Source organism: Danio rerio, chromosome 2, assembly GCF_052040795.2.
Source record: "Danio rerio strain M-AB ecotype USA chromosome 2, GRCz13ab, whole genome shotgun sequence".
Lineage (NCBI taxonomy): Eukaryota > Metazoa > Chordata > Actinopteri > Cypriniformes > Danionidae > Danio > Danio rerio.
This window is the reverse complement of record NC_141022.1, coordinates 60,554,533-60,582,500: the sequence shown is the minus strand read 5'-3', so window position 1 is coordinate 60,582,500 and position 27,968 is coordinate 60,554,533. Positions and strand designations below refer to the sequence as shown.

Below are 27,968 nucleotides of genomic sequence, written 5' to 3'. Positions count from 1 at the left end.
GGCCAGATTCTATTGAAATTTATAAAAAGCCTCGTGGGCTGCCACAAAACTGATTGCGGGTCGCAGATGGCCCGCGGGCCGTGGTTTGGACACCCCTGTTTTACAGCATCGATGTTGTAATCAAGGTTTTTACGGGTGCTGGAAATCCTGGAAAATGCTTGATATTTAATACAGCGTTTTCAAGGTTAGAAAAGTGGTTGGATTTTGGACAAAGTGCATAAACCTGCTTGAATCTGAAGATGCAGGACTCGAAATTGCGACCGTTTTGATTGCATATGCACCCAAAATTATTTGTAAGACAAAGAATACGTCGTATCTGTATCTGTTCTAATTGCAGATTTTGGAATTGTGCCATTGTAAAATTACGAGTACGTTTCGTTTTACACACAAAATATTTATGACAGTGATTTTATTCCATAACATTATTAAGTTAGTTAGTTATTTTATTTATATAGCACATTTTTTACAACACAACGTTGCCCAAAGTGGTGAACACAATCAATACTAAAAATAAAATCTACATCACATACATAACAATTAAAACATAAGGCAAACCCCTCAACATTAAAAAGGCTCAAATACTAAAGAACACAGATGGCGTTTCAAACGCTTTTTAAAAACAGGTAGAGTTGGAGCATGTCTGATGTGGGGCGGAAGCCCGTTCCAGAGTTTTGGGGCGACAACAGCAAAAGCCCGGTCCCCACATCGCTTACACCGGGACCTTGGTATAGATAGAGTAAATTCATCAGAAGACCTCAGTGACCTACCAGGATTGTATACATGTAGCAGGTCTGATAAGTAAGATGGTGCCAGATTGTTTTAGGATTTAAAAACAAAGATTAATAGTTTAAAATCAATCCGTGTCCTAACAGGCAGCCGGCCCAGAGAGGAAAGAACTGGGGATATGTGCTCGAACTTGCAAGTCCCTGTCAGAAGTCTCGCAGCCACATTTTGTACTAATTGCAATCTATTTAGGGCATTTTGACTAATACCCACATACAGGGAATTGCAATAGTCAAGTCTTCCCAAAATAAAAGCATGGATCCCCTTCTCAAGGTCATTAAAAGAGAGAAATGACTTTACTTTTGCCACAAGTCGTAAATGGAGAAAACTGGATTTAACAACAGTATTTACTTGTTTGTTAAATTTCAGATCACTGTCGAATTGAAATCCTAAGTTTCTAACAACAGGTTTTTGATAAGTGGAAAGCTCACCAAAACCTGATAAATGCAGAGGGGTAGGATCGCCAAACCAGACCAGCTCAGTTTTTTCTTCATTGAAATTAAAAAAAATGTGACGAAAGCCAGCTCTTAACCTCGACTCAACATCTCATAAGGGAGTCAAGCCCCTTTTTATCCCTACTTTTAAAAGGGACATAAATCTGAGTGTCGTCAGCATAAAAAATTATGCCCAATCATTTGATAATCTCATATACCAGTAACATTTCAACCATTAAACAGTTTTAAATGCTGGCTTTCTAACCTGAGGTGCTTTTCCCAAAACCATCATTGGCAATCTAAGGTCACAAGTTCTGTCGTTACAAGCATAGCTTGTTGATTTGCCGTTTCCCAAATCTGTCGTTCCAACGAACATTCGCAAACTGCGTCACAAACTTGAGCACTCGCAACTACACCTCTGGAGTTGTAGTTAGAAACATAGTTCGTGGCTGTGTTCTATTCCCTGTTATCCTCCCTACACCCTATTTATTTAGAACATTTTAACATTCAAAGTTGGAATTATTAAAAATAAAAAAGCATTAAAGTCATCACTGATAGGTGTAATTTACTTTCAAACTATTTTTACAGTTCAGTTTTAGTGATCTTCATGTTTACATTTGCGCTCCCTTCGCAATGCACTTTGAAAACATTGATGTCATTTTAAACACAGCCTCATGACGAAAGCTATAGATGATCTATTATTTAAAAACGGAGTTTATGTTGCGTCTTTAAAGCTTGTGAAAACAAAAAGCATACATTAATGCTTTTAATTTATAGAGTTATTTATTAAGTATCTGTACTGTATATGACATGGGCCTGTTGGTTAGAACTTTCTGCAGTGGTTTACAAGTATCAAATTGTAAAAGTTGACTTTTCTAAAAATAAATAAATAATAAAATAAAATAAATAATCAATACCCTACTTATTATTATTATTATTATTATTATTATTATTATTATTGTTATTATTATTATTAATAATAATAATAATAATTATTATTATTATTATTATCATTTATATTATTAATATTATTGATTTTTTTTCATTTCTAATACATAATAATACAAATAATAATAATTATCATCATCCTCATCATGATCATCATTAGTATTATTAATATTATTATAAATAAATTAGGATTTTTTTTATTTCCTAATTTATAATAATTATTTAACTTTATTTTATAATAAATAGCCTCATTATTTATTTATTCATATGATTTATATATGATATTAAAATACTTTTTTAGCTTTTTTAAGTGATTTGATTTACAATAGGATATGTCATATTCTCAATAATATTTGTAGCGGAAACTCAGGCTCTATATGTGTCATCTACATATAATTCTGTTAATATGGAAAGCGAGTGCATGCTTTTACCAAATCTAATATTGGATTTTGTTTTAAATGTGTGTGCGTGTGAAACAATATAATTTGCACAAAGAAATGATGTGGTTCTTCTCTAAAGAAGTAATTCCTCCGCCCTGTTTAGAGCGTCATTATGGGCGTTTTACGTTATAACTAACGTGGTTCAAGCGATGGATCTGCGACAGAGAAACTAGGGGTTTTGGGAAACACTCCTCACTACATCTTCTTTTCCCAAATGATGAATCGTACTATGATAGTTCAGCCGTAAGTTACATTGTTGTTTGGGAAACGCACCCCTGTCTAGTTTGTTAAAAATTAATCACAGTTTGTGTTTAGAAAAACGTCTGTTGTTTGTGATTACGTTTGATGATTTGGGTCAAGTGATTCACATTTCACTCTTTCGAACATTCATTAGGCGCATAGTGCGTATCGATACTATTTACAGTGCATCATGGGATATTTTAGGGCGTGAACGTTTAAGTAGTTTTGCAATTGAGACAGCGCTTAAAATGACTGGCGATTGGGATGCACTTGTAGTTTAGTGACAAGCTGCGCAAAAGATCATGGACATTTTGTTCAGTGCGATCCTGGAATCTAAATATATGAATTATATTTAAGAGTTAATGCTGATCAAAAAGCAAAAGGGAATTTATTATGGTAGGAGATGCCAATGTGGTGCTTTTCTTCTCTAATAAATAAATTGCGCCCCAGAAAACGAAGACAAAACTAAATGAACGCAATGAATGCGGTGCCTTGGAGGCATGATACACTCTTTGGGAGCACAGACAGATGCTTAAGACCAGGGGTGTCAAACGTACGGCCCGCGGTCTAGATTAAACCTTGCGGGTGCGAGATGAATCTGTAAACTATAAAAAATGAGCTGCAATTTTGGAATTTTGGATACTGGAAGCCTGTGCTGGCATTTCTCCTGCGGTGTTGCTATCAGTGTGTGAAGAGCAGGAGAAGAGGCTTGCACTGACAATCCAACACAATGGGCAGCACATTGAACACATTTTATAAGTGTTCAGAAACTTGTAAATAACTCATGAAAGACTAAAGTTATGTTAAAACCAAGCACACCATTGTTTTACTTGTGAAATTCCCAATGAGTTTGATGTGTCACATGACCCTCTTCCTATTGAAAAAAACAAAAGTTAGATCCAAGATGGCCGACTTCAAAATGGCCACCATGGTCACCACTCAACTTGAAAAGTTTGGCCCCTCACATATACTAATGTGCCACAAACAGGATGTTAATATCACCAACCATTCCCAAATTATTAAGGTGTATCCATATAAACGGCCCACCCTGTAGTTTATGCATGTTTTTTTATTGCATAAAATGTTTATCCTGCGCAGTTAAGTAGATACGATAAAAAACATATGCACGTTATCAACATTTTTCCACATCTTTACATTTCCATCAAACATTTCCTTATGCAATAATCCAAAATCTGCATAAACAGTGGATGGAAACAGATCTATTGCTTATCTCTTATTTTAAAAGCGTGTCAGTGTGGTTTCTCAGATGTTTTTAATAATCCAGCAGGTGGACGGACGTCCAGGTGCCGTCAAGAGACTCTCGTTGCCTTTAATTATGTGCTTTGGGTGAAGAGCTCACACAAATGAATATTCATAGCGCTTTCATGAATATTAATGACTGACGCTTGCACAGATTGGCTTACAATACCGAGAGCTATTATAGTGGAGAGGCTTATGGCCTGAATATTTGGGTGTCAGGATGGATGTCGTGGGACAAAAGCTTGATTTCACAGCCGTTCTGTTGATTGTCTGCTGGAACAGGCAAAGCATTATAATTAGTGAACACATGGGAGATAATCAGTGCTTTTCAGTGAGCTGATGATGCTTCACATTCACACGTGCACAGAAGGGGAGGAAGAATTAACAGACAGGGGCAGAAGTTACAGCTCTCTGGCTTTTTATTGTATGTGTTTACATAGCAATGCATGTGTAATGATGATATACTATAGACCTTTTTCTTGGAACGCAAAATTACCCATTATGCTTTGCGTGTATGCGCAAGGAGAATGCGAAGATCTTCCGGTCGGCAGCTGATGCATGTAAACAGTCAGGGGCGCAACTACACATTTACTGAGGGGTATGCAGGTTCAAATTTTGTGTGATCCCTCTTATTTTATATTAGTTAATTAATAATAAATGAAGATTTGAGAACCAAATTTTTGAAGACAAATTTTCAGATTAATCTTATAACTTTTGACATTATGTATGATTTGACAGTTTATTTTGATAAAAATAAAAGCAAATCTAAACAGTTACATCTACATGAACACTTTAGGCTGTGGGACTGCATGTTATTGTGTTAAATGATTTTGAATTAAACAATAACAATATTATATTCGTTTAAAATGCAAAATAATGTTTTTTAACAAAACATATTTATTTATTTTTATTATTTGAAACTTTTAATAAGGATAATTTTAAAAATAGTTTTGGCACAACGGCGCCCCCCCATGTGTGGCGCCCCTATGCGCCGCATATACTGCATACCCCCTTGTTGCGCCACTGTAAACAGTCACATTTGGACAGCTTTGAAATGATAGTTTTAATCTATTTTACCTGCTTTTATCCTCTTTGAACTAATCCTGTTGTCCGTCAGCACCATCTCCTGGACTGATCATTTGATGCGATCTAATAGGATGGAAAACAGCTGCTGTGAGGCGTTTTCCCCTCGTTGTCAGACGGCATCTTCTGCAGTTTAAATGAAGCCTCGTCATCGCTAAAGTCAACATTTTCTCTTTATTTCAAATATATAATCAGCCCAAACAAATGTTATTCACCAAAATGTTTGACACACACACGTAGCCTGTACTGTGCCACTGACACACTGATTTAATAACTGTGACAAAGGCAAAATATAGGCTAGTGTCATTTCAAAATGACAGAAGAACACAAACCGTGGTGAAAACAACACACTAAATAAAACACAAACGGCTCACGATTAGAATGAACAGCAAATCAGCAGCAGAGGATCAATAACAGACTTTTATTGCTCATTTTTGTAAATTGCACGACTTTCATACCTGTTAAGTTTCATGCCAGTACTCTGGTTTCCTCTCTCTCTCTCTCTCTCTCTCTCATTTCACATTTCACATTTTAGCAGTCCAGCGTCGCTACGTACAGACAAGACAGTGCAAAAAGGGCAGTAGTGCAAACAAATATGAACATTAAATATAATATAGAAATAAAGAAAGAAATTTAAAAAAATAAAAAATAGATGAATAAAAATAACAATATATCAGTAGAACAAAAAATATTAATAAAAATAAAAATAGATTAATGGTAATTTGTGAAACAGGATAAAAGTGGTGACAATAATATAAACAGTAAGTCCACGAGTAAAGAGTTCCAGTTGTGTGTTGGAGACAGTGGAGCGAATCATTGTGGGTTCCTCAGACGGTGGCAGGAGTGCACAAACTGAGCTGCTAACACACAGCTTACTCTCTAACACACACACTGCTAACACACACTCTCTCTCTCTCTCTCTCTCTCTCTCTCTCTCTCTCTCTCTCTCTCTCTGTGTGTGTGTGTGTGTGTGTGTGTGTGTGTGTGTGTGTGTGTGTGTGTGTGTGTGTGTGTTAAAGAGCCCATATTATGGGTTTTTGAAAATTCCCCTCCATGTAGTGTGTAACACAGCTCTAAGTGAAGTGAAGTATCCAGCTAAGGCTTAAATCTGTTAGTGTACAGTGTTTAAAACTGTTGATTCATCTATAAAAGAGTCGACTCATAGTGCTTCAAACGAGTCGCCTTGATACCGATTCATTAGGTGTTTCGCCATGACGTACGAACGAAACCAAGTTATTCACGTGCACGCGCAAACCCGGGAGATTTCAAACCTGAGGCCCCGCCCTCTGACGCAGAAACCCAGACACACACACACACCCACACCCACAAACACACACACACACACACACCCACAAACACACACACACAAACATGCTGGTCGATTGAAGTCACACTGCAGATGGATATATTGAGTCTCCACCCAAAGATGAAACCTCAGCATTATAGCCAAGCAGTTGGAAACTACTGGAAACTTCTGGAAGCTACATGCTACAAAGAATACTTCATCAGCGTTTGTTAAAGGAAGGATCAGTTAAGAGTAACTTACTGATGGACGTCAGGATGGGTTTCTTCCATTTCTCAAGTGTAAGAACGTGCGATTAAAGTTGCCTCGTTGACTCTAGCTTGCAAATGTATTTAGTTGTGATTTGTTACTTGTAACCGCGTGTACTGTATCAGGTTAACTGGCTATATTCTCTTATCGCGTGCAAAGTCACGTTAAAAACGCGACGCGTGCTGCTTTGTTAACGGAGCTCCGTGGAAGAGGAGTAGTTTGTGTCTGTGTGTGCGTGTGCGCGCGCTGTCGTCCGGAGGTGTGTGTGTTTGTGTGTATGTGTGTGTGTGTGTGCGCGCGCGCGCGCGTTGTCGTCCAGGGCAGGGTTAAGTGCGTGTGTGTGTGTGTGTGTGTGTGTGTGTGTGTGTGTGTGTGAGTGTGTGCAATATGTGTGTGTGTGTCTGTGAAAAGAGCAGAGTGAGAAGCTAGGAGATCTCCTCAACTGTTTTTGGAGTTTTTGCTCAATAAAATAGTTAGTCGTCTGAATTTTCAAGTCCATCGTCTGTATTTACATTGACCCACTGGCAGCTAAAATCCACGCCTACACTATCGAGCGTGTATGAACTGTGATTACTTTTATTTTGCTGATTAGCTGTTTGGCATTTCACTCTCTGACTGAAGGCAGTCGACCAATCGCAACAGGCTGTCATTGGTCCAATCAGCGCAGATTAGCTTCGCGCTAAGGAGGGGTTTGGGAACAAATGAATCACTGGACGATTCATACGGGAGTCGCTGGAATAATTAGGTAAAAATAAATGCAGATTATAAGACCATGAAAGTGTTTTTTGACCTTGCATGCATATTAAACTGTTGTTGGAGACCCTTACAACCAAGATATGACCCTATTTCATGTATAATATGGGCTCTTTAAAGAGCCGCTGAGCTAACAGCTGACAGGCCGGTTAACGCACGCACACACTGTATTTCTGACAGCAGACACTTGAACTAGGAAAACGTTTTTCTCGTATTTCTGACGCGCTTAAACCACACGTGACAGAAATGTGTCTGTTAAAGCCGTTATAATCTAAGTTGTGTGTCACAAAAACACTGTTATTTATTAAAAACGTTATTAAAACCTATTTTCGGAGCGCAAATTACCAGTTGCACATGCTGTGAACGGAAGTTTTTTGCATTCGACCAGAAGACGCTGGTCGCTATGGCGCCCTCCATGCAGCAGCCATGAAAAAGGTCTATAGATACAGATGAAGACTTTATTAGTCCTCCTGGTAAATTTTAATTCTTTTTCAAATATTTCCTTAGTAATGGTGGCTAAGTAGGTAGTGCTGTCACCTCAGCAAGAAGGTCGCTGGTTCGAGCCTCGGCTGGGTCAGTTGGCATTTCTGTGTGGAGTTTGCATGTTCTCCCCGTGTTGGCGTGGGTTTCCTCCAGGTGCTCCGGTTTCCCCCAAAGTCCAAACACATGCGGTACAGTTGAATTAGATAGGCTAAATAGGCTGTAGTGTATGTGTGTGAATGCAAGAATGTATGGGTATATTCCAGTGATGGGTCGCGGCTGGAAGGGAAACATGCTAGACAAGTTGGTGGCATATTCTGCTATGACAACTCCTGATTAATAAAGGGACTAAGCCGACAAGTAAATGAATGAATGAATGAATAAATTGTTGTTTTTATTGAAAAATAAACATAACATTTTAAGTGGAAGGGGGGTATGGGGTGGTTCACCCAGGGTGTCATTTACTCTAAAACCACCAAAGTTGCACTGGGTGTATGATAGGGCCATAAATATGTAGGCTAATGGATATCTTCAGTGGAGAGCATTTCCATCGTTTTCTTATCCACGAAAGTAAAGTAAAAAGAAAGTAAAGAGTGCAAATGGAGGAGGCTCGTTCTTTATCCTCGTGCTGCAGATGGTCTGCAAATGCACCATATTGCAACGCAACTGACTCTTAAAGGGAATGTGAGATCAGACTCTGATTGGTTTAATGCACATTATGTTTAAAATACACCCAGAACTCATTTATAGAATAAGCACAACCCTGTTAGACCATGCGCCGGAGTGCAGAGCGTATTTTACCATCCTTAAAATAGCAAAAGTAAATTCAGACATGGGTGGTGCAGTGGGTAGCACGTTCGTCTCACAGCAAGAAGGTCGCTGGGTCGCTGGTTCGATCCTCGGCTCAGTTGGTGTTTCTGTGTGGAGTTTGCATGTTCTCCCTGCGTTCGCGTGGGTTTCCTCCGGGTGCTCCGGTTTCCCCCACAGTCCAAAGACATGCGGTACAGGTGAATTGGGTAGGCTAAATTGTCCGTAGTGTATGAGTGTGTGTGTGTGTATGTGTGGTTGTTTCCCAGAGATGGGTTGCAGCTGGAAGACCATCCGCTGCATAAAAAACTTGCTGGGTAAGTTGGCGGTTCATTCCGCTGTGGCGACCCCAGATTAATAAAGGGACTAAGCCAACAAGAAAATGAATGAATGAATGACTTCAGACACGCCCTTAATGCACCATGCACTTTAGACTTTGCGCTTAGACCATTAAAATAGAGCCCGTTATGTGTTAATAACAATATTAAAATGAACAGTGATCATCATGTTAATAATTTCTCCTCCGTGTTTTTGAGAGGATTATCCGAGTCCTCGCTGCTGTCGTGATTTCAGCACACGGTGGGATAATTTGATGATGTGTAAGTAAATTTGCAGCTGTGTAAACACTGAAATTAAATCCGTCTGATGATGGGTAACTGTTTACCCCTGATGTTTGCATGATTATCACACTTCATTTCTCTCTCTTGGCGTACAATATTAGCATATCGCTCTATTAAAATCACCTCTCACCTATAATAACCTTATGAAGCAATTATTGTCTCACATATCTCTCTGTGTGCGGTGTATGTATGCCATGGTGATGATGAGGGTGTGACTGTGGCTCATTTGCATTTTGGTAAAAATAAATATATCAAAATAGCTAAGGAAATAATTAGAGCCAAGTTGTTGGTTGGTTTGCTGTGTAAAGTGTCATGAGTTGAAAGAAGGTGGAGCTTAGGGGACGTGGCCTATGAAGAGAGTCAGTGCATATTGATTGGCGGGTTGCTTTTAACACAGTCACCATGACAACACAGCATCCGAGAGAGTTTGTGAAGCTGATCAGTGTGAGAGAAACAGACCACAATAAACGCACATGATTGTTAATTCAGGCAGAATTTCAATTCGGGTGATGTAAATGAGAGTAAGAGTGGACTTTTGTATTCTTTTAATAATTGGAGATGTTTGTTTTTCAGTCTTCTGACAGAAAGAGTCCAGGCGAAAACAAAATCTGTTATCATTTATTAGCTCTTTTTTAGCTCCAAGCCTGTATAAATAAATATTGCAATCTTAAATACATGCATATTTAGAGCTCTTTGAAGCTCCGCCCATAAATACTGATGAGATGCATGACATTTGTATTTTCCTTTTATCAAAATGTGTTATTTTGGAAATATTGCTGTAAAGTTTCATGAATTATGTCTTCATGATAAAAAGTGTATGAGGAAAAAAATACAGATGAGATGATGAAAATAATATACATGTTATTACCTGCCGATAATATAATATAATATAATATAATATAATATAATATAATATAATATAATATAATATAATATAATATAATATAATATAATATAATATAATATAATATAATATAAAATGATATAAAATAAAATAATATAATATAAAATAATATTAAATAATATAATATAATATAATATAATATAATATAATATAATATAATATAATATAATATAATATAATATAATATAAAATTATATAATATAATATAATATAATAAAAAAATAATATAATATAAAATGATATAATATAATATAAAATAATATAATATAATATAATATAATATAATATAAAATAATATAATATAAAATGATATAATATAAAATAATATAATATAAAATAATATAATATAAAATGATATAATATAACATAAAATAATATAATATAAAATGATATAATATAAAATAATATCATATAATATAAAATAATATAATATAAAATGATATAATATAAAATAATATCATATAATATAAAATAATATAATATAAAATGATATAATATAAAATAATATCATATAATATAAAATAATATAATATAAAATGATATAATATAAAATAATATAATATAATATAAAATAATATAATATAAAATGATATAAAATAAAATAATATTATATAAAATAATATTAAATAATATAATATAATATAATATAATATAATATAATATAAAATAATATGATATAAAATGATATAATATAAAATAATATAAAATAATATAATATAATATAATATAATATAATATAATATAATATAATAAGTGGCATTCCTACTTTTCAGAAAACAGTTAAACCGAGCATCTGCAGAGCAAGGATAAAGAACGAGCCTCCGCCATTCAGCCTCTTTACTTTCTCTTTACTTTACTTTTACTCTTTACTCCTTTGCTTGGTGGTGTGAGGAAGCGGTGGAAACTCACTCCACTGAAGACATCCATCAGCTTACATATTTAATTCCCTTGTTAAGCGCAAAGATTTGTTTCAAAACTATTTCTAAATTCAGTTCTAATTTCCATCAATGAATAAATGAGCAATAAAAATTAACTGTGGTCAGAAAACCAAACACACGTTTTGTATTTAAAGTTGAAGTCAGAATTATTAGCCCCCTGAATTATTAGACCGCTTGTTTATTTTTTTCCCTAATTTCTGTTTAATGTAATTTTTTTTCTACTCATTTCTAAACATGATAGTTCTAATAAAGCATCTCTTATAACTGATTTATTTTATCTTTGCCGTGATGACAGTAAATAATATTTTACTAAATATTTTTCAAACACTTCTATACAGCTTAAAGTGACATTTAATGGCGTAACTGGGTTATTTAGGGTAACTAGGCAGGTTAAGTTAATTAGGCAAGTTATTGTATAAGGATGGTTTGTTCTGTAGACTATCAAGAAAAAAATATAGCTTAAAAGGGCTAATAATTTTGTACCTAAAATTGTGTTTAAAAAATTCAACCCGAAATAAAACGAATAAGACTTTTTCCAGAAGAAAAAATATTATCAGACATACTGTGAAAATTTCCTTGCTCCTTTAAACATCATTTGGGAAATATTTTTTTTTTAAAAAGAAAAAAATTTGAAGGTTGGCTAATAATTCTGACAACCGTATGCCATAGTGATGCAGACGTCTCCAAAACCTCACAGGTGGACAAATCTAAACAAGTTTTTATTAAAACAAATATAAAGTTGCAGATAATAAATAATACTGCTAATAATGTTAACATTACTAATGCAGATTGTCATGAAAACACTGAAAAAGCCCCCTGAGGTGAAGAAGGCATGGAGGCAGTGGGTTTTTATATTCATGTAGAAAATAATAATTTCTGTATCATTTAATCCTTTAATTGTTTTTCATCTGTAAAGATATTTGTGTGTTGCTGTATATCCTGTGTGTATTAAGCAATGTGTAAGCCTTTAAGGCGCACAGCTAATGGACTCTGCGCTGGATTTTAGAGCAGTTTTTAGCTGGTCAATTGTGTGGTGTATTTCAGTTTCTCAAGATAGCAACGCACCAACAATGCGCCTTAACACACCTCCTTTATAGATCTGCTTACCCATGAGTCTACAAAATGACGCAAATGGATATACTATTTAAGCAGCGTGGTGCAAAACAGGAAAATTAATGTTGCGCTGGTCTAAAAATAGGGCGAGGCAGTGGCGCAGTAGGTAGTGCTGTCTCCTCACAGCAAGAAGGTCGCTGGTTCGAACCTCGGCTCAGTTGGCATTTCTGTGTGGAGTTTGCATGTTCTCCCTGCCTTCGCGTGGGTTTCCTCCGGGTGCTCCGGTTTCCCCCACAGTCCAAACACATGTGGTACAGGTGAATTGGGTAGACTAAATTGTCCATAGTGTATGAGTGTGTGTGTGGATGTTTCCCAGAGATGGGTTGCGGCTGGAAGGGCATCCGCTGCGTAAAAACTTGCTGGATAAGTTGGCGGTTCATTCCACTGTGGCGACCCCAGATTAATAAAGGGACTAAGCCGAGAAGAAAATGAATAAATGAATGAATGGTCTAAAAATCGCAACAAATCGGCCAAACACTTCTTGCACCTTATTGCGCCGGGTGTATAATGGGGTCCAGAGTTTTAAATGTGCTTCTGACCTTGACTGTGAACTGACTTTCACACACACACTGGGATTTTGCTGCGATTCTTTCTCTCGTCTGTAAATGTATATCATGATGGACGGTGAAGCTCATTCAGTGGCTGTATTAGAATGAGCCTTTCTCTAAAGCTCAATGCTGGAAAGCCATTACAAGCCTCAATGAACACTCACACCTACACACACACACACACACACACACACACACTAAAAGCTGTGTGTAATGAAGAGAGACTCTAGAGAAAGCGGGTTGTGTTTTCAGACTGTCATCATAACAGCTGCTCCACTTATTCTGCTCAGGATCCGCCCACTTAATCTGACTGTCAGTGAAACGGACCAATCACAGCTCATCTTTCATGTGCTTTTTTAAGTGCTTTGAAATGTGCATTCATATTCGATGTTTGATGTGATCTCAACTGAAGAGGGCGGGGCATAGAGTAGCTCCTCCCCTTTATAAACAGCCAATAGTGTTTTGTTTTCTCAAACAGTGCGAGTGGTTGAGTTCAAGAGCATCAAATGAAAAGCCAGTGGGATGAAGGGGGTGGGGCATGTAAGATACTAGAAAGCATTTGATTGGTCAGAAGATTTGATGAGAAACTAATGAGGTGACGGGAAAAATAACTGTTGATCCATTTAGGCAGGAGTGACAGCACTGTGGCCTCACAGCAAGGAGGTTGCTGGTTTGAGTCTCAGCTGGGTCAGGGTGCATTTCTATGTGGAGTTTGCATGTGCTCCCTGTGTTGGCATGGGTTTCCTCCGGGTACTCCGGTTTCCCCTACAGTCCAAACACATGTGCTAATATAGGGGAACTGATTAACTAAATTGACTGCAGTGTATAAGTGTGTGCGAATGAGTGTGCATGGGTGTTTTCCAATACTGGGTTGCAGCTGGAAAGGCATCCGCTGTCTCCTGTCAGTCAGTGAAGCATAAGTATTTGAACACAAGACAAATGATGTTTGTGTTTTTCTGTGTGACCCTCGCAGGTGTGTGTATGATCTCTCATTATGGCAGGTGACAAGTTTGTGTGTGGGTGTGTGTGTGTGTGTGTGTGTGTGTCAGCAGTCTAGTCACACACACAGATTGTGATGGATCACATCCAGAGTGTTAGCCTGTCTGTTCGTGAACGTGTGTTTGCATACGTTTTTGTGTGTGTGTGTGTGTGTGTGTGTGTGTAAGCATGTATTTCTGAGAGTTTGTGGGTATGCATGTGCGCGTTTGAGTGTGTGTTTGTGAGTTTTTCTGTGTATGTAAGGGTGTGTGACCGTGTTTTTGAGTTTGTGTGTGAGTGAGCATGTGTCTGTGAGCATATATGCTTGTTTGTGTTAGTGTGTTTGTCTGTCTGTGTTTGTGTGACTTGTGGTGACCAGTAAATACCAGCAACACAAGTTAATTTCGTGTAAGCATGTGTTTGTGAGTTTGTTTGTGAGTGAGCAAATGTGTGTGAGACATTTTTTTTGGTCTGCATAATGGAAACGGCTCATAAATCAGACAGAATGAAGTATTATGAGAATGTGAGAGTGCAGATTGTTTCCTGTGACGGTGGGTTTAGGGGAGATTTGGAGTTTCGGAGCCCACAATATACAGTCTGAACTGTAGAAACATCATTACAGCTATGGAGAGACCCCATAAAACATCATAACCCATATGTGTGTGTGTGTGTGTATGTGTTTCAGAGGACGACAGATGCAGTTGTCTTCACGGAGGGACGTGTCTTCCTCATGGAGAGGGTTTCCGCTGCTTCTGTCCGCAGGGTTACTCTGGAGAAAGCTGTGAGATCGGTGAGGACATTTTCAGACTTTATACACACACTAATCAACATTCTGCCATCATTTACTGCTTCCAGACCTGCGTACAGTAATGAAAATACATAAATATACTCTTATTTCAGTGTGTATGTGTGCTGTTTATCTGGGCTGGGCTGACATTACAGACAATCTAGCAGTTTTCTTCATGGAAAAAATCATAAAATAATATTTGTAGCAGGGTCATTATATTTAACTACAACTATAAAACCTGTCTGCACATCTTTTACTATGTCTTAAACAAACTCTGAGTGAATTTTATATATATATATATATATACACACACAAACACACACACACACACTGGCCACTTTATTAGGTACACCTTACTAATTTCGGGTTGGACCCATTTGTGCCTTCAGAACTGCCTTAATCTTTGTGGCAGAGATTCAACAAGGTACTGGAAATATTCCTCAGAGATTTTGCTCCATATTGACATGATAGCATCACGCAGTTGCTGCAGATTTGTCAGCTGCACATCCATGATGTGAATCTCCCGTTCCACCACATCACAAAAGGTGCTCTATTGGATTGAGATCTGGTGACTGTGGAGGCCATTTGAATACAGTGAACTCATTGTCATGTTCAAGAAACCAGTCTAAGATGACTCGCGCTTTATGAGATGGTGCGTTATCCTGCTGGAAGTAGCCATCAGAAGATGGAGACACTGTGCTCATAAAGGGATGGAGCCCAAAGTGTGCCAAGAAAATCTCCCCCACACCATTACACCACCCAACCAGCCTGAACCACTGATACAAGGCAGGATGGATCCATGCTTTCATGTTGTTCTGTCCCTACCATCCAAATGTGTCAGCAGAAATGGAGACTCATCAGAGCAGGCAACGTTTCTCCAATCTTCTATTGTCCAGTTTTGGTGAGCCTGTGTGAATTGTAGCCTCAGTTTCCTGTTCTTAGCTGACAGGAGCGGCACCCGGTGTGCTCTTCTGCTGCTGTAGCCCATCCGCCTCAAGGGTAGACATGTTGTGCATTCAGAGATGCTCTTCTGCAGACCTTGGTTGTTTAATTAGTTTACAAATTAAGTTATGTGTAATAAAATGAAGTGACTCAGGGAATAATCATTGAGCACATGAAGAAAGGGAGGTGTATTTATGCAGTGAAAGCCCAGACAGCAGCTGAAATCTCTCAGCAGTTCTTCAGCAACCTTCTGCCCTTCCTCAGTGTAAATGAATATCAGCTGCTTCAGTCCAACATCTACATCAGCAGGAGGATGAAGATAAACCCAGGGTGGAGATTTCAGCAAGACAATGAACCAAAAGACAGTTAAGGAGAGTCTTAAATGCTTTCAGAGAAAGAAAATCAAGCTGTAGAATGGCCCAGCCAATCACCTGATCCCAATCCAATAGAGAATACAAAATATAAATCAAATTTGATAGACGAGACCCACAGAACCATCAAGATTTTGAGACTTGAATTTGCTCTTCAGTGTTTGGACTCTCAGTAATGACTTTAAACCACACTGAACTGAGCTAAACTGAACTGAACTTAAACACTAAAAACTGAACTACCCTGATCCAGTTACTATGAACATTTATGTGAAGCTGCTTTGGCACAATCTACATTGTAAAAGCGCTATACAAATAAAGCTGAATTGAATTGAATTGAACTTTAACAATGCATGTGACTTCATTCTCCATATGAGAGGCATCTTTAAGCTGCCAGTAATTAAAAATCTATCAATTAAAACTTTATAAAATCTAATTAAACTCTATAAATTAAAACTATAAAATCATTAATTACAATCTATACAGTTAAATTACATATAATCTCTAATTAAAACTGTATACAATTAAACCTCTATTTAATATCTAATAAAACTCCATTAAATGAAACTATAAAATATCTAAAAAGAAAATGCATATGCAGGCATGTACACACACAAAATCAGATCAGTTTCCTCTCTGAATGGCCGTTTTTCCACTGCTGATTTCTGCGATCATTCTCATCAGACGGTAAAAGCACCTGCTGAAGTCATCTCTGGTTTCTTAAAGGCTCGTGATTTACTTCTGCTCTTCATGAATATTTAATCAGACTCGTACATTATTCACAGATCCTCTGAAAGAGCAGCGTTTCTACACGAGCCTCTCCAGAGCTTCATATCAGACATGTTCTGATCACACAGAAACAGCAGCGTTCCACTGTAAATATACAGTCCTGAGAGATGATGACAGATGAGAGAGAAAATAAAACGCCAGCATTGTTTGTTCATGCATTGTAGTGCTACAAAATAGTACAACAGTACAATAGGCTATATGCACAGCAGCACGTGACATATATCTGGTGAAATCTTAGGCCGCTTGTTTACTTCTGCCGATCAGTACTCTGCTACAATAGAAACACCACTGACCAAAACATCTAACGTTACGGATAGGTGAAGTTTCTTAAACTAATTTTGAGAGGAGCATGTGATAGGATTGACTACAGCTGATCTCTATCACTAATCACTAACTAGCCAATCGGATCACTCTAAATTCAATATAAATTTCCAGCCTAAACTTCATTCCTCATCTTCGTTTTTGAAACCCCCCCCCCCATCCATCCCTTCTCCCTCCTCCTCAGTTCAGGCGACACGATGGCTCGGTGGCTAACACTGTTGCCCCACAGCAAAGAGGTCGTTGGTTCAACACTAAATGAGCCAACCGACAGTCTCTATGCAGAGTTTGCATGTTCTCCCCGTGTTCGCGTGGGTTTTCCCCGGGTACTCAGGTTTCCTCCCACACTCAAAAACCATGCAACAAAAGTTAAAGTCACCAGCACTTACTACAAACTAGCGCAGCTAGTGGTCTACTTGGGAAGCTATCGAGAACTACCTGATCTCATATCCCTCCTAATGCTTATTCATAGATATATACACTAGATATCGCATAGAGACCCTGAGCATGCGTCAATAGCGCCGCCACATTGGTACAGGGCTCCCAGGACAAATGTCATTCAGCCGCACTAGTCAAGACAGTGTTATTACGTGAAGATGCGGGACTTTAGCGCTGTCTACGGGTGTAGTAACGAGCAAACAAAGAAAACAAAGCACAAAGACAGAACATTTCATAGGTAATATTAAGTTTTTTTCTGTTTTTGTATGTTCTGAACTTTTGTGCTAATCAGGTCACGTTATTGATGATAACAGTCACTTACTGCATTCACCATACGGCAAAGCAACTCCAACTCGCACTAAACACTCGGCTTATGCTAGTTTTGTTGAATAAAATCAGCAAACAATGCAAAAGAAATAAGACAACGAGATGCTGCGCTGCCAGAAACTTGTGTTATTGTCGGCTAGTGAAGGAGTCAATCATAACGGAGATTCATTCGCAAACGAATCGCTCCCTCCGTCAGTATGAGAAGTGAAAGCAGGAGAGGAGCTGTGTGTTTCAGGACATGATTAGATCAAATTTAACAGGGAGGGTGAATAGTACATTTCTGTACACACAAACACAAGCTTTTTGTCAGAAATGCCCGTGCGGTCACTGATCCATCAATGAAGAAAAGTTATGTAAAATTATAAATTTCGTAATTAGAAAAAAAAATTGCATACTAACATCCAGGAAAACTCTTTGCATGGCCACAGTCCTACACTGTACCTTGGTCCCGCATTCATTTCAAAGGAGAGCTACCCTGTACCAACATGGCGGCGCTATTGACGCATTCCGTCCAATAGGCAACAATAGGCCAGGCGACATCTAGTGTATATATCTATGATGCTTATTGACCAGGCGAAAGCTCAGGGTTGTCTCCCAGGACAGCATGATAACTTGCTTAAATAGTCAAGCATTATCTAAGTGTGAACTCTTGAAATAGTGCTTTGTGCCCTTAAAGACCACTTATATTTGTGAGGACAGTACTTTAGGTTGTGTTCTGTAATGTTCAGCAAGCTAGAAGTACTGTCCTTGTGTCTTTGAAATGATCCTTTCACACATTTAGATGTCATGCTAATGTAGTTGATGTAAAGATATATAAGTAGCGCAGTGGATGGTCTTCCAGCCGCAGCCTAGTACTTGGAAACCCATACACACTCAAACCAAGCACACTCACACACTATGGACATTTTAATTAATCAATTCCCCTATAGTGCATGTGTTTGGACTGTGAGGGAAACCAGAGGAAACCCACACCAACATGGGGAGAACATATAAACTCCACACAGAAATGCCAACTGGCCCAGCCAGCACTCGAACCAGTGACCTTCTTGCTGTGAGGTCACAGTGCTTACCACTGAGCCGTTAAACAGAGATTGGGTGGAAAATTTATTAAGTAGGGCTAATAATTCAGACTTCAATAGACAAAAACACAACTATGAGCAGTGTGATCCGAGTGTCTGAAGTGTGAGTTTAATATGAGGCGACAGCGATGCGATGCTGAATCTGAAGTGTTTAAGACTCATTGAGCGTCTGTCACAGCTCTGTGCAAAAGCTCTTTACAGATGCAGGATTACTCTCAGAAAAGACGATTTAATGCAGACGTTTCCCAATATAGCCAGCAGTTCAGAGGCTCAGCGCTTGTCAGGCTTGCAGTAAAGTTGTCATCAGAGGAGCTGGAAAAAGATAAAAGTTGATCGTCTTAAAAGTTTGTGTAACGGCATCAGACAGAAGCACAAAACTGCTGGCGCTTCACACACACTCACCACACTCTTTTAAAAACGATTGGGTTTTAAATCAGTTCAATAATTAAAAAAAAAAGTGAATTTACAAGCAAAATAATAAATATTTTTGTCAAATGAATTGGATTTGTGTATTTACGAATCGAGTTTTAAATTTACGAATTATATTTGTGTATTTACAAATCGAAATTTGAATTTACGAATTATATTTGTGTATTTACAAATGAAAATTTGAATTTACGAACTATATTTGTGTATTTATGAATTGAGTTTTGAATTTACGAATTATATTTGTGCATTTACAAATCGAAATTTAAATTTACGAACTATATTTGTGTATTTACGAATTGAGTTTTGAATTTACAAATTATATTTGTGTATTTACAAATGGCAATTTGAATTTACGAATTATATTTGTGTATTTACAAATCAAAATTAGAATTTACAAACTATATTTGTGTATTTACGAATCGAGTTTTGAATTTACGAAATATATTTTTCTATTTACAAATCAAAATTTGAATTTACGAACTATATTTGTGTATTTACGAATTGAGTTTTGAATTTCCGAATTATATTTGTGTATTTACAAATTGAAATTTGAATTTACAAACTATATTTGTGTATTTACGAATTGAGTTTTGAATTTACGAATTATATTTGTCTATTTACAAATCAAAATTTGAATTTACGAACTATATTTGTGTATTTACGAATAGAGTTTTTAATTTACGAATTATATTTGTGTATTTACAAATCGAAATTTGAATTTACGAATTATATTTGTGTATTTACAAATCGAAGTTTGAAGTTACAAGTTGAAGTAGCGTATTTATTAATTGTTTTTAATTTTTTAATTGGATTTGCATATTTACAAATTGTGTTTTGAAGTTACGAATTAGATTTGTGTGTTACGAATTGAGTTATGAATTTACAAATATATTTGGGTATTTACGAATCGAGTTTTAAAAACTACAAGTTAAATTTCCGATTTTACGAATTATTTTGAATTTACGAATAATATTTGTGCGTTTATGAATCGTTTTGAATTTATGTATTATATTTGTGTATTGATGAATCAAGTTTTGAATTAATGAATTGTATTTGTTTATTTACGAATCAAGTTTTGAATTTCCGAATAATATTTGTGAATTTACAAATTGAGTTTTGAATTCATGAATTATAATTTATTTATGAGTAGAGTTATAAATTTTCGAATTATATTTATGTATTTACGAATTGAGTTTTGAATATATGAATAATATTTGTGTATTTACGAATCATTTTAAATGTATGAATTATAATTGTGTATTTACGAATAGAGTTATGAATTTTCGAATTATATTTGTGTATTTACGAAATTAGTTTTGAATTTACTGATTGGATTTGTGTATTTACGAAACTAATTTATGAATTTACTCATTAAATTTGTGTACGAATCGAGTTTTGAATTTACGAATTATATTTATTTATTTACGAATCAAGTTTTGAAATGAGTTTTTGAATCGATTTAATTTGAATTTATTAATTGGATTTGTGTATTTACGAATTGAGTTTTGAATTCTCAAATAATATTTGTGTATTTACGAACCGTTTTAAATTTATGAATTATAATTGTGTATTTACGAACAGATTTACGAATTATATTTGTGTATTTACGAAACAACTTTTGAACTTACTAATTGAATTTGTGTATTTACAAATCGAGTTTTGAATTTACGAATTAAATTTGTGTTTTAACAAATCGAGTTTTGAATTTACAAATAATATTTGTGCATTTACAAATCGAGTTTTGAAATTGCAAATTGGATTTGCGTATTTACGAATTATTTTGATTTTATGAATTAGATTTTCATATTTACAAATCGTGTTTCGAAATTACGAATTGGATTTGTGTGTTTACGAATCGAGTTTTGAATTGAACATTATATTTGTGCATATACGATTCAAGTTTTGAAATTACGAATTGGATTCTGTAAATGTGAATTGTGCTCCGCATGTATGAATTTAATTTTGTAAATGTATTATTTTTGAGACTGATTTGACTCCATAGAGTTTAGTGTATCTGACAGCGGTGTGTCCTCAGAGGGGATTTAGGTGGTTGTTGAATCTTCATTTAGCTCTGATGTCTCTGACCACTCGTGTGTGTGTGTGTGCGTGTGTGTGTGTGTGTGTGTGTGTGTGTGTGTGTGTGTGTGTGTGTGTGTGTGTGTGTGTGTGTGTGTGTGTGTGTGTGTGAGCGCATGCGTGTGTTTTCTCGATGGTGTATCACATGAAGCCTGTGGGAGTTTGAAGTCAATCCCAGAATGATGCTTTTCTGCTGGATCTAATGGAAGCTGACAGCGGCTGCTGGCTTCTGTAAATATTTTGCCAGCTTCTTCACACACCTGACAGTTCATTACTGAGAAAGTGTGTGTGAAATGATGTTGTGCTCTGTTTCAAACCCGAGTGATTTGATGCAAGTAAAGGCTGAAGGTTGATTTTACTACGGTTAACAACCTTAAAATCAACATAAACCAGAAGATGCTGCTTTGAGTTCAGTTTGAGGATGATGCATTTCCAATTAAAACTGAATGTTGATTCAAGTCAGGCTTCATTTTCATGTGTGGACATACACCCTGGTAGGAGGCAGATCGTGTTTTAGCTCCGCCTCTCATCTTTCACTTACAGCAAACTAATGAATTTAGTTTTTTAGGTGAATTGAATAAACTAAGTTGTCCGTAGTGTATGTGTGTGTGTGTGTGTGTGTGTGTGTGTGTGTGTGTGTGTGTGCGTGCGTGCGTGCGTGCGTGCGTGCGTGCGTGCGTGCGTGCGTGCGTGCGTGCGTGCGTGCGTGTGTGAAAGAGTGTGTATAGGTGTTTCCCAGTACTGGGTTGCAGCTGGAAGGGCATCTGCTGTGTAAAACATATGCTGGAATAGTTGGCGGTTCATTCCACCGTGGCGACCACTGACCCCTTTTACTTGTCATTTATGTTATATTTGCATTAAATGTACTGGAAATGTAATATTTGATTTCAGCTTAATTTCGATTACCAAATAGGTTTGTTTGGTTAAAATTTGACTTTATAATAGCAGTACTAAATAAGTGTATGTGCAATTATTAAATGTTATGTTTTCATACACAAAAACATTTGAATGTTTTTGTTGTTGTTCTGTCAGATGTGGACGACTGTCAGTCGAACCCCTGTGAAAACGGCGGCACCTGCATTGATAAAGAGGACTCCTTTGTGTGTCTGTGTTTGCCCAGCTACAGCGGAGACCGATGTGAGAGAGGTGAGAAAACAACTCGTCCATTATAACATCACACTCCAAATTAATGAGTTTCACATTTGAGAGTTTCCCTGCTGAGAATCCAACTTAGTTCAGCTTATAAGAGGCAGACGTGAAGTTTGTGGAAGAGCATGTACAGGAGATACAGCTGAGGGCTCATTCCCCCTCCTGTGAATTTCTTTTTCAAATACTTCCCAAATGTTGTTGAACAGATCTAGGAATTTTTCACAGTATTTCCTATAATATTTTGTCTTCTGGAGAAAGTCTTATTTGTTTTATTTCAGCTAGAATAAAAGTGGTTTTTAACTTTTTTTTGAGGTAAAGTTTATTTATGAACTAATTTCAAGAGGATCACGTGCTTATGATTGCTTGTGGCCGGTCCCATATTATTAGGCTGGCTTGTGAAAGCAAGCCAGACTACTGAAATCCTATTTTTCTTCTGAGACTAAAAATCAAACACTATCTCCTCCTAGAGCTTCCGAGCTATGACCACCAAGCTCACACCAGACCTCCAAACTGGTCTGACTCGGTGTGCTATATCTTTTCCGACTGATCCGACTTTCAGTTTTCCGAAAAACGTCCCGGGACCGTCGGAAAAATCCCATAGACTTAACATTGGACCAAACTTTGTGACCTCATAACTCTGCGTCAGACTGTCACACAGACTTCTAACTGGGCTCATTTAAGTCAGACTACCTAACTGCCAATAACTGATGAGCTTTTAACTTTCTGGCCACGCCCTAGCAACCACTTTTGGGACCCTAGAAACTGTCCTATAGACTTCCATTCAAAAGATTGTCATTGACTTTACATTGGATCAAACTCTGTGAGCTCATAACTCTGCATCAGACTGTCCTACAGACTAATGCCTGAGCTCATTTAACTCAGTCTAGCCAGCAGCCAATCACTAATGGCCTTTTAACTTTCTAGCCACACCCTAACAACCAGATACTGCACCCTAGCAACTGTCCCATATACTTCCATTGCAAGTGACTGTCATTAACATTGAATCTATCTATCTGTCTGTACTTTTTTCAAACTCTTTTTATCTATCTATCTATCTATCTATCTATCTATCTATCTATCTATCTATCTATCTATCTATCTATCTATCTATCTATCTATCTATCTATCTATCTATCTATCTATCTATCTATCTATCTATCTATCTATCTATCTATCTATCTATCTATCTATCTATCTATCTATCCATCCATCCATCCATCCATCCATCCATCCATCCATCCATCCATCCATCCATCCATCCATCCATCCATCCATCCATCCATCCATCCATCCATCCATCCATCCATCCATCCATCCATCCATCCATCCATCCATCCATCCATCCATCCATCCATCCATTTTAAATAAAGTCTTACCAACAGACTTGCAAGCCAGCCTCAAAGTTTGTCTCGACAAACTTTAATAATCTAGTTTAATTTAAGATTCACCAATCAGATGATTCCTAAGCCACTATAAATACCCCTCAGTTCCATATAACAGCCATCTTCGTTTTGAAGAATCCCCCCTTCCACCCCTACTCCTCGTCCTTTCCTAGATGGGTGGTACGGTGGCCCAGTGGTTAGCACTGTTGCCTCGCAGCAATAACATCACTGGTTCTAGTTCTCCCCGTGCTCATGTGGGTTTTCCCCAGGTTCCCTAGTTTCCTCCCACCATCCAAAAACATGCAACTTAACGTTAATTGACTAATCCAAATCAGCACCATAGACATGCTCCTAATAAGTAGTTATCTCCTAAGAGCAATCACTATATGTTCATTAGCTACTACAGCAGGGGAGTTCTCCAGATCTACCTGAGCTCAAACTCATCTCTCGCCTTGCAAACGGGAGGGAGCCCCAGGCTCGAGGATCTTATGAGCTCAGGGCTCTCTCCTGGGACAGCATGCCAAACGAGCTTTTTAAGCAGTCATCAGCTAAGTGTCAACTCTTGAAATTTTGGATTGTCTCCAGAACAAACCACTGTTATACAATGACTTGCCTTATTACTCTTTACCCCAATTAACCTAGTTAAGCCTTTACATGTCACTGTAAGCTGAATACTATTATCTTGAAGAATATCTAGTCAAATATTGTGTTGTCATCATGGCAAAGGTAAAATAAATCAGTTATTAGAAATGAGTTATTAAAATTATTATGTTTAGAAATGTGTTGAAAAAATCTTCTCTCTGTTAAACAGAAATTGGGTAAAAAATATACAGGGGCGCTAATAATTCTGGCTTTTATCTATCTATATATATATAACAAGTATGTTACATAAACAGTATTGTTTTGCGTTTATTGCATGTGCAATAATATTTTAAATATGCTGCATATTTAGCATATTGTATATGCACATTTGCATTATGCAAAAATCTAATATATATGAATAGAGTTATATATATAATTGCGTAAGCAGTAATACTGTGCATTTGCTAAACATGCAATAATATTTTTGGTAATAATTCATGTTTAACACACTCTTCATATACATATTCACACTGTATACAATTCTGCCTATTTAATATATTGCAGGTACAGTAATATGATTGCAAAATGATTAAATAGATATGTATGTTTTAAGTAAAGACTAGAGTAATATTTTCTTGTGAAGTACACTAACAATAATCTGTTTTATTTACTGCTTTGAAATGTAATTTTTACACTTCAATGAAGATACTAAACTTTATAGTAATATTTTGCATATGTTGCACATGCAGTGATATTAATTTGAATAATTAATAATATTTTTTTAAAACTCTGCATAAACACATTTGTACTGTATAAAATAAGGGATATTCATATATTGCCTGTCAAAAAATATGTAATAATATTTTATATCGATTTGCATATTTGCAAAGTCTGTCAAATGATTAAATATATATTTCAAGAGTTTACACTTAGCTGATGATTGATAATAAGGCTAGTTTGGCGTGCTGTCCCGGGAGAGAGCCCTGAGCTTATAAGATCCTCGAGCCCTGGGCTTCCTCCCTTGCAAGGCGAGAGGGGAGTTTGAGCTCAGGTAGATCTCGATGTCTCCCCCTCTTGCTTGTTGTAGCTAAGTGTCAGATATGGATGCTGAAAGGTGTACTCAGAGTTTAGCTAAAGTATTTTGGATTAAATGTTTAGGGTGCTTGTTTTTGAAGTGTGGGAGGAAACCGGAGGACCCAGGGAAAACCCACGCGACCACGGGGAGAACGAGCAAACTCGGCACAGAAATGCCGTCTGGTTTGGAAAGGAATTAAACCAGGCGCATTTTGCTGTGAGGCAACAGCGCTAATCGCTGGCCACTGTGACGCCCGTTTGAAAGGAGGGAAAGTAGGGCTGGGTGGGGCGGTTTCTTCAAGACGAAGATATTGAGATGAGAAAAGTCTGGTTATTTATAGTAAGTTAAGGATCACCTGATAGGATAATCAGTCATTAGCTAAAGTTGGAACAGCTGTGAACAATCATAAGCACATGATCCTCTCGAAATTTGTTTATCAATAAACTTCACTTATGTTTCAAGTAGTGCTGTCAATCGATTAAAAAATTAACTAATTAATCACACTTTTTATGAAAATTAATCCCATTTAAAAGACAGAAACTTGTAATTTTGGCTATTCAAATGTAAAATTAATGTAAACGCAGAAAAAACTATTTAAACTCAAAATATAATTGTTTATTAGAATTTTTGTTTAACTTGTAACACAGATTTCTTCATGTAAACAACAAACCCACAATAAACCATCAAGATCCTGACCTGACAGCCATATTTATCACAGAAATTAAAACACAGGCATGTTAATGACATTTAAATTTCAAAACAATCATCTCCAATAAAGAAAACATTGATTTCCATGTTACATTTTAAGTGGACTGCAAAAAATACAGGCATTGCAGATATGGAAAGTGTAAAATTATAATAATAGTAATAAAGTGTTGAATACAAACAATTGTACTCATTGTAAAGTTGTATTGCTGTGAGTTGAGAACATTAATTATGAAGTAGAAAAAATTTTCTTAGTCGTCCTTTACATTCATCCAGTTGCTAAGACAGTCCAGTCTGTTGACATTATCGGGGGACAATGTGGACCTTTTCTTTTGAATGATGTGAGCTGAGAGTGCAACGCAATCTCACGGAAATTCCTAACTTTTTGATTTGGTGGCTACAGACAATGACATTTAGGCAGGTTTGTTGCTAAGAAACGTGCGCACGCACACACAAACACACAGACCAGGGCTGTGCACAGGGGGGTGGCCCGGTGGCTAGAGCCACTGCCCCTGTGCCCTCATTGGCTGAGGTGCCTCTCTCAGGAGGCACTTGCTCTTCACTTTGCAATTGTGTTGAGCACCTGCCCCTTTAAGAGTCTGTGCTCCGTGCACGGGCCTGAAACAGACACACACACACGCAACGCGCGCAGGACAGGGCAGCCAGAGCAAGTCCCTTCAGATTCAACACGCATGATCGCGTTCATCAAATTTGCTTAAACTAAGCGTTCTAAAGTATTACTGCATTTCACAAGGACATACCTGTTAACATTGGGATGTGAAAATAAGGGATAAGCCCACCTTAATAAGGGATTAGGGATCCCCCAATCACTTTAAAAATGCACACATCTAACATTATAATGAACGCACATACGCACTCTTGCATACCAACACACATGCACACACACACACAGACACATGCATAAACACATAAACGCTCACACAGATATACAAACATTCTGTGTGTGTTGTACAAAATCAATAATTAGAATAAAATCACCCTCGTCTTGATGTTTTCATCTCAATATTTGACATAGTTGGCACTTTCTCTTGTGTCTGCAGACACCGAGGGCTGCGAGCACGGCTGGAAGAAGTTTCACGGTCACTGCTATCGTCTGTTTCCACGACGACACACCTGGGAGGATGCAGAGAAGGCCTGCAGAGAGCACAGCAGCCACCTGACCAGCAGCACATCCTCCATGGAGCAGGACTTCCTCAACGGTCATACACACATAGGGCTCTATTTTGACGGTCCGCGCAGAGCGCAAAATGCAGGGCGCAAACGCTGTCAGGACAAGTTTTTGTTAATTTAAGGACGGGAAATCTGCTTTGCGCCATGGCGCATGGTCTAAAAGGGTTGAGTTTATTTTCTTAATGAGTTATAGGTGTGTTTTAAGAATAAACCAATCAGAGTCTCATCTCCCATTCCCTTTAAGAGTCAGCTGCGTCACGCCAAGAGCGCATTCACTATTTACAGGACGCAAAGTAAGTCTAAGTGAAAAAAAAGAGCATTTCACTAGCAAACAGTTAACAGTGTTTTAACAGAAAACTGTTAAACAGAGCATCTACTGCGTGAGAATGAGAGATAATGGAACTACTTTCACTTTCGCTCTTGGATAGGGAAACCTTTACGCACAGACAT

At 37.2% G+C, this 27,968-nt stretch overlaps 2 protein-coding genes across 18 annotated transcripts in view; both read left to right on the top strand.

The window, feature by feature from the left end:
• Positions 1 to 27,968, top strand: part of btbd2b (BTB domain containing 2b) — a 1,074,195-nt gene that overhangs the window by 615,250 nt on the left and 430,977 nt on the right. The window lies entirely within an intron of this gene.
• Positions 1 to 27,968, top strand: part of ncana (neurocan a) — a 186,307-nt gene that overhangs the window by 145,273 nt on the left and 13,066 nt on the right. For all 17 annotated transcript variants that reach the window (XR_015479144.1, XR_015479140.1, XR_015479146.1 and 14 more), the window contains 3 exons: positions 14,567 to 14,671; positions 22,467 to 22,580; positions 27,389 to 27,547. Coding sequence is in view for 6 of the 17 variants with exons in the window: in XM_087241642.1 (XP_087097768.1) it covers positions 14,567 to 14,671; positions 22,467 to 22,580; positions 27,389 to 27,547 (378 nt within the window). In the remaining 11 variants the exon portion in view is untranslated. The remainder of the gene's footprint in view (positions 1 to 14,566; positions 14,672 to 22,466; positions 22,581 to 27,388; positions 27,548 to 27,968) is intronic.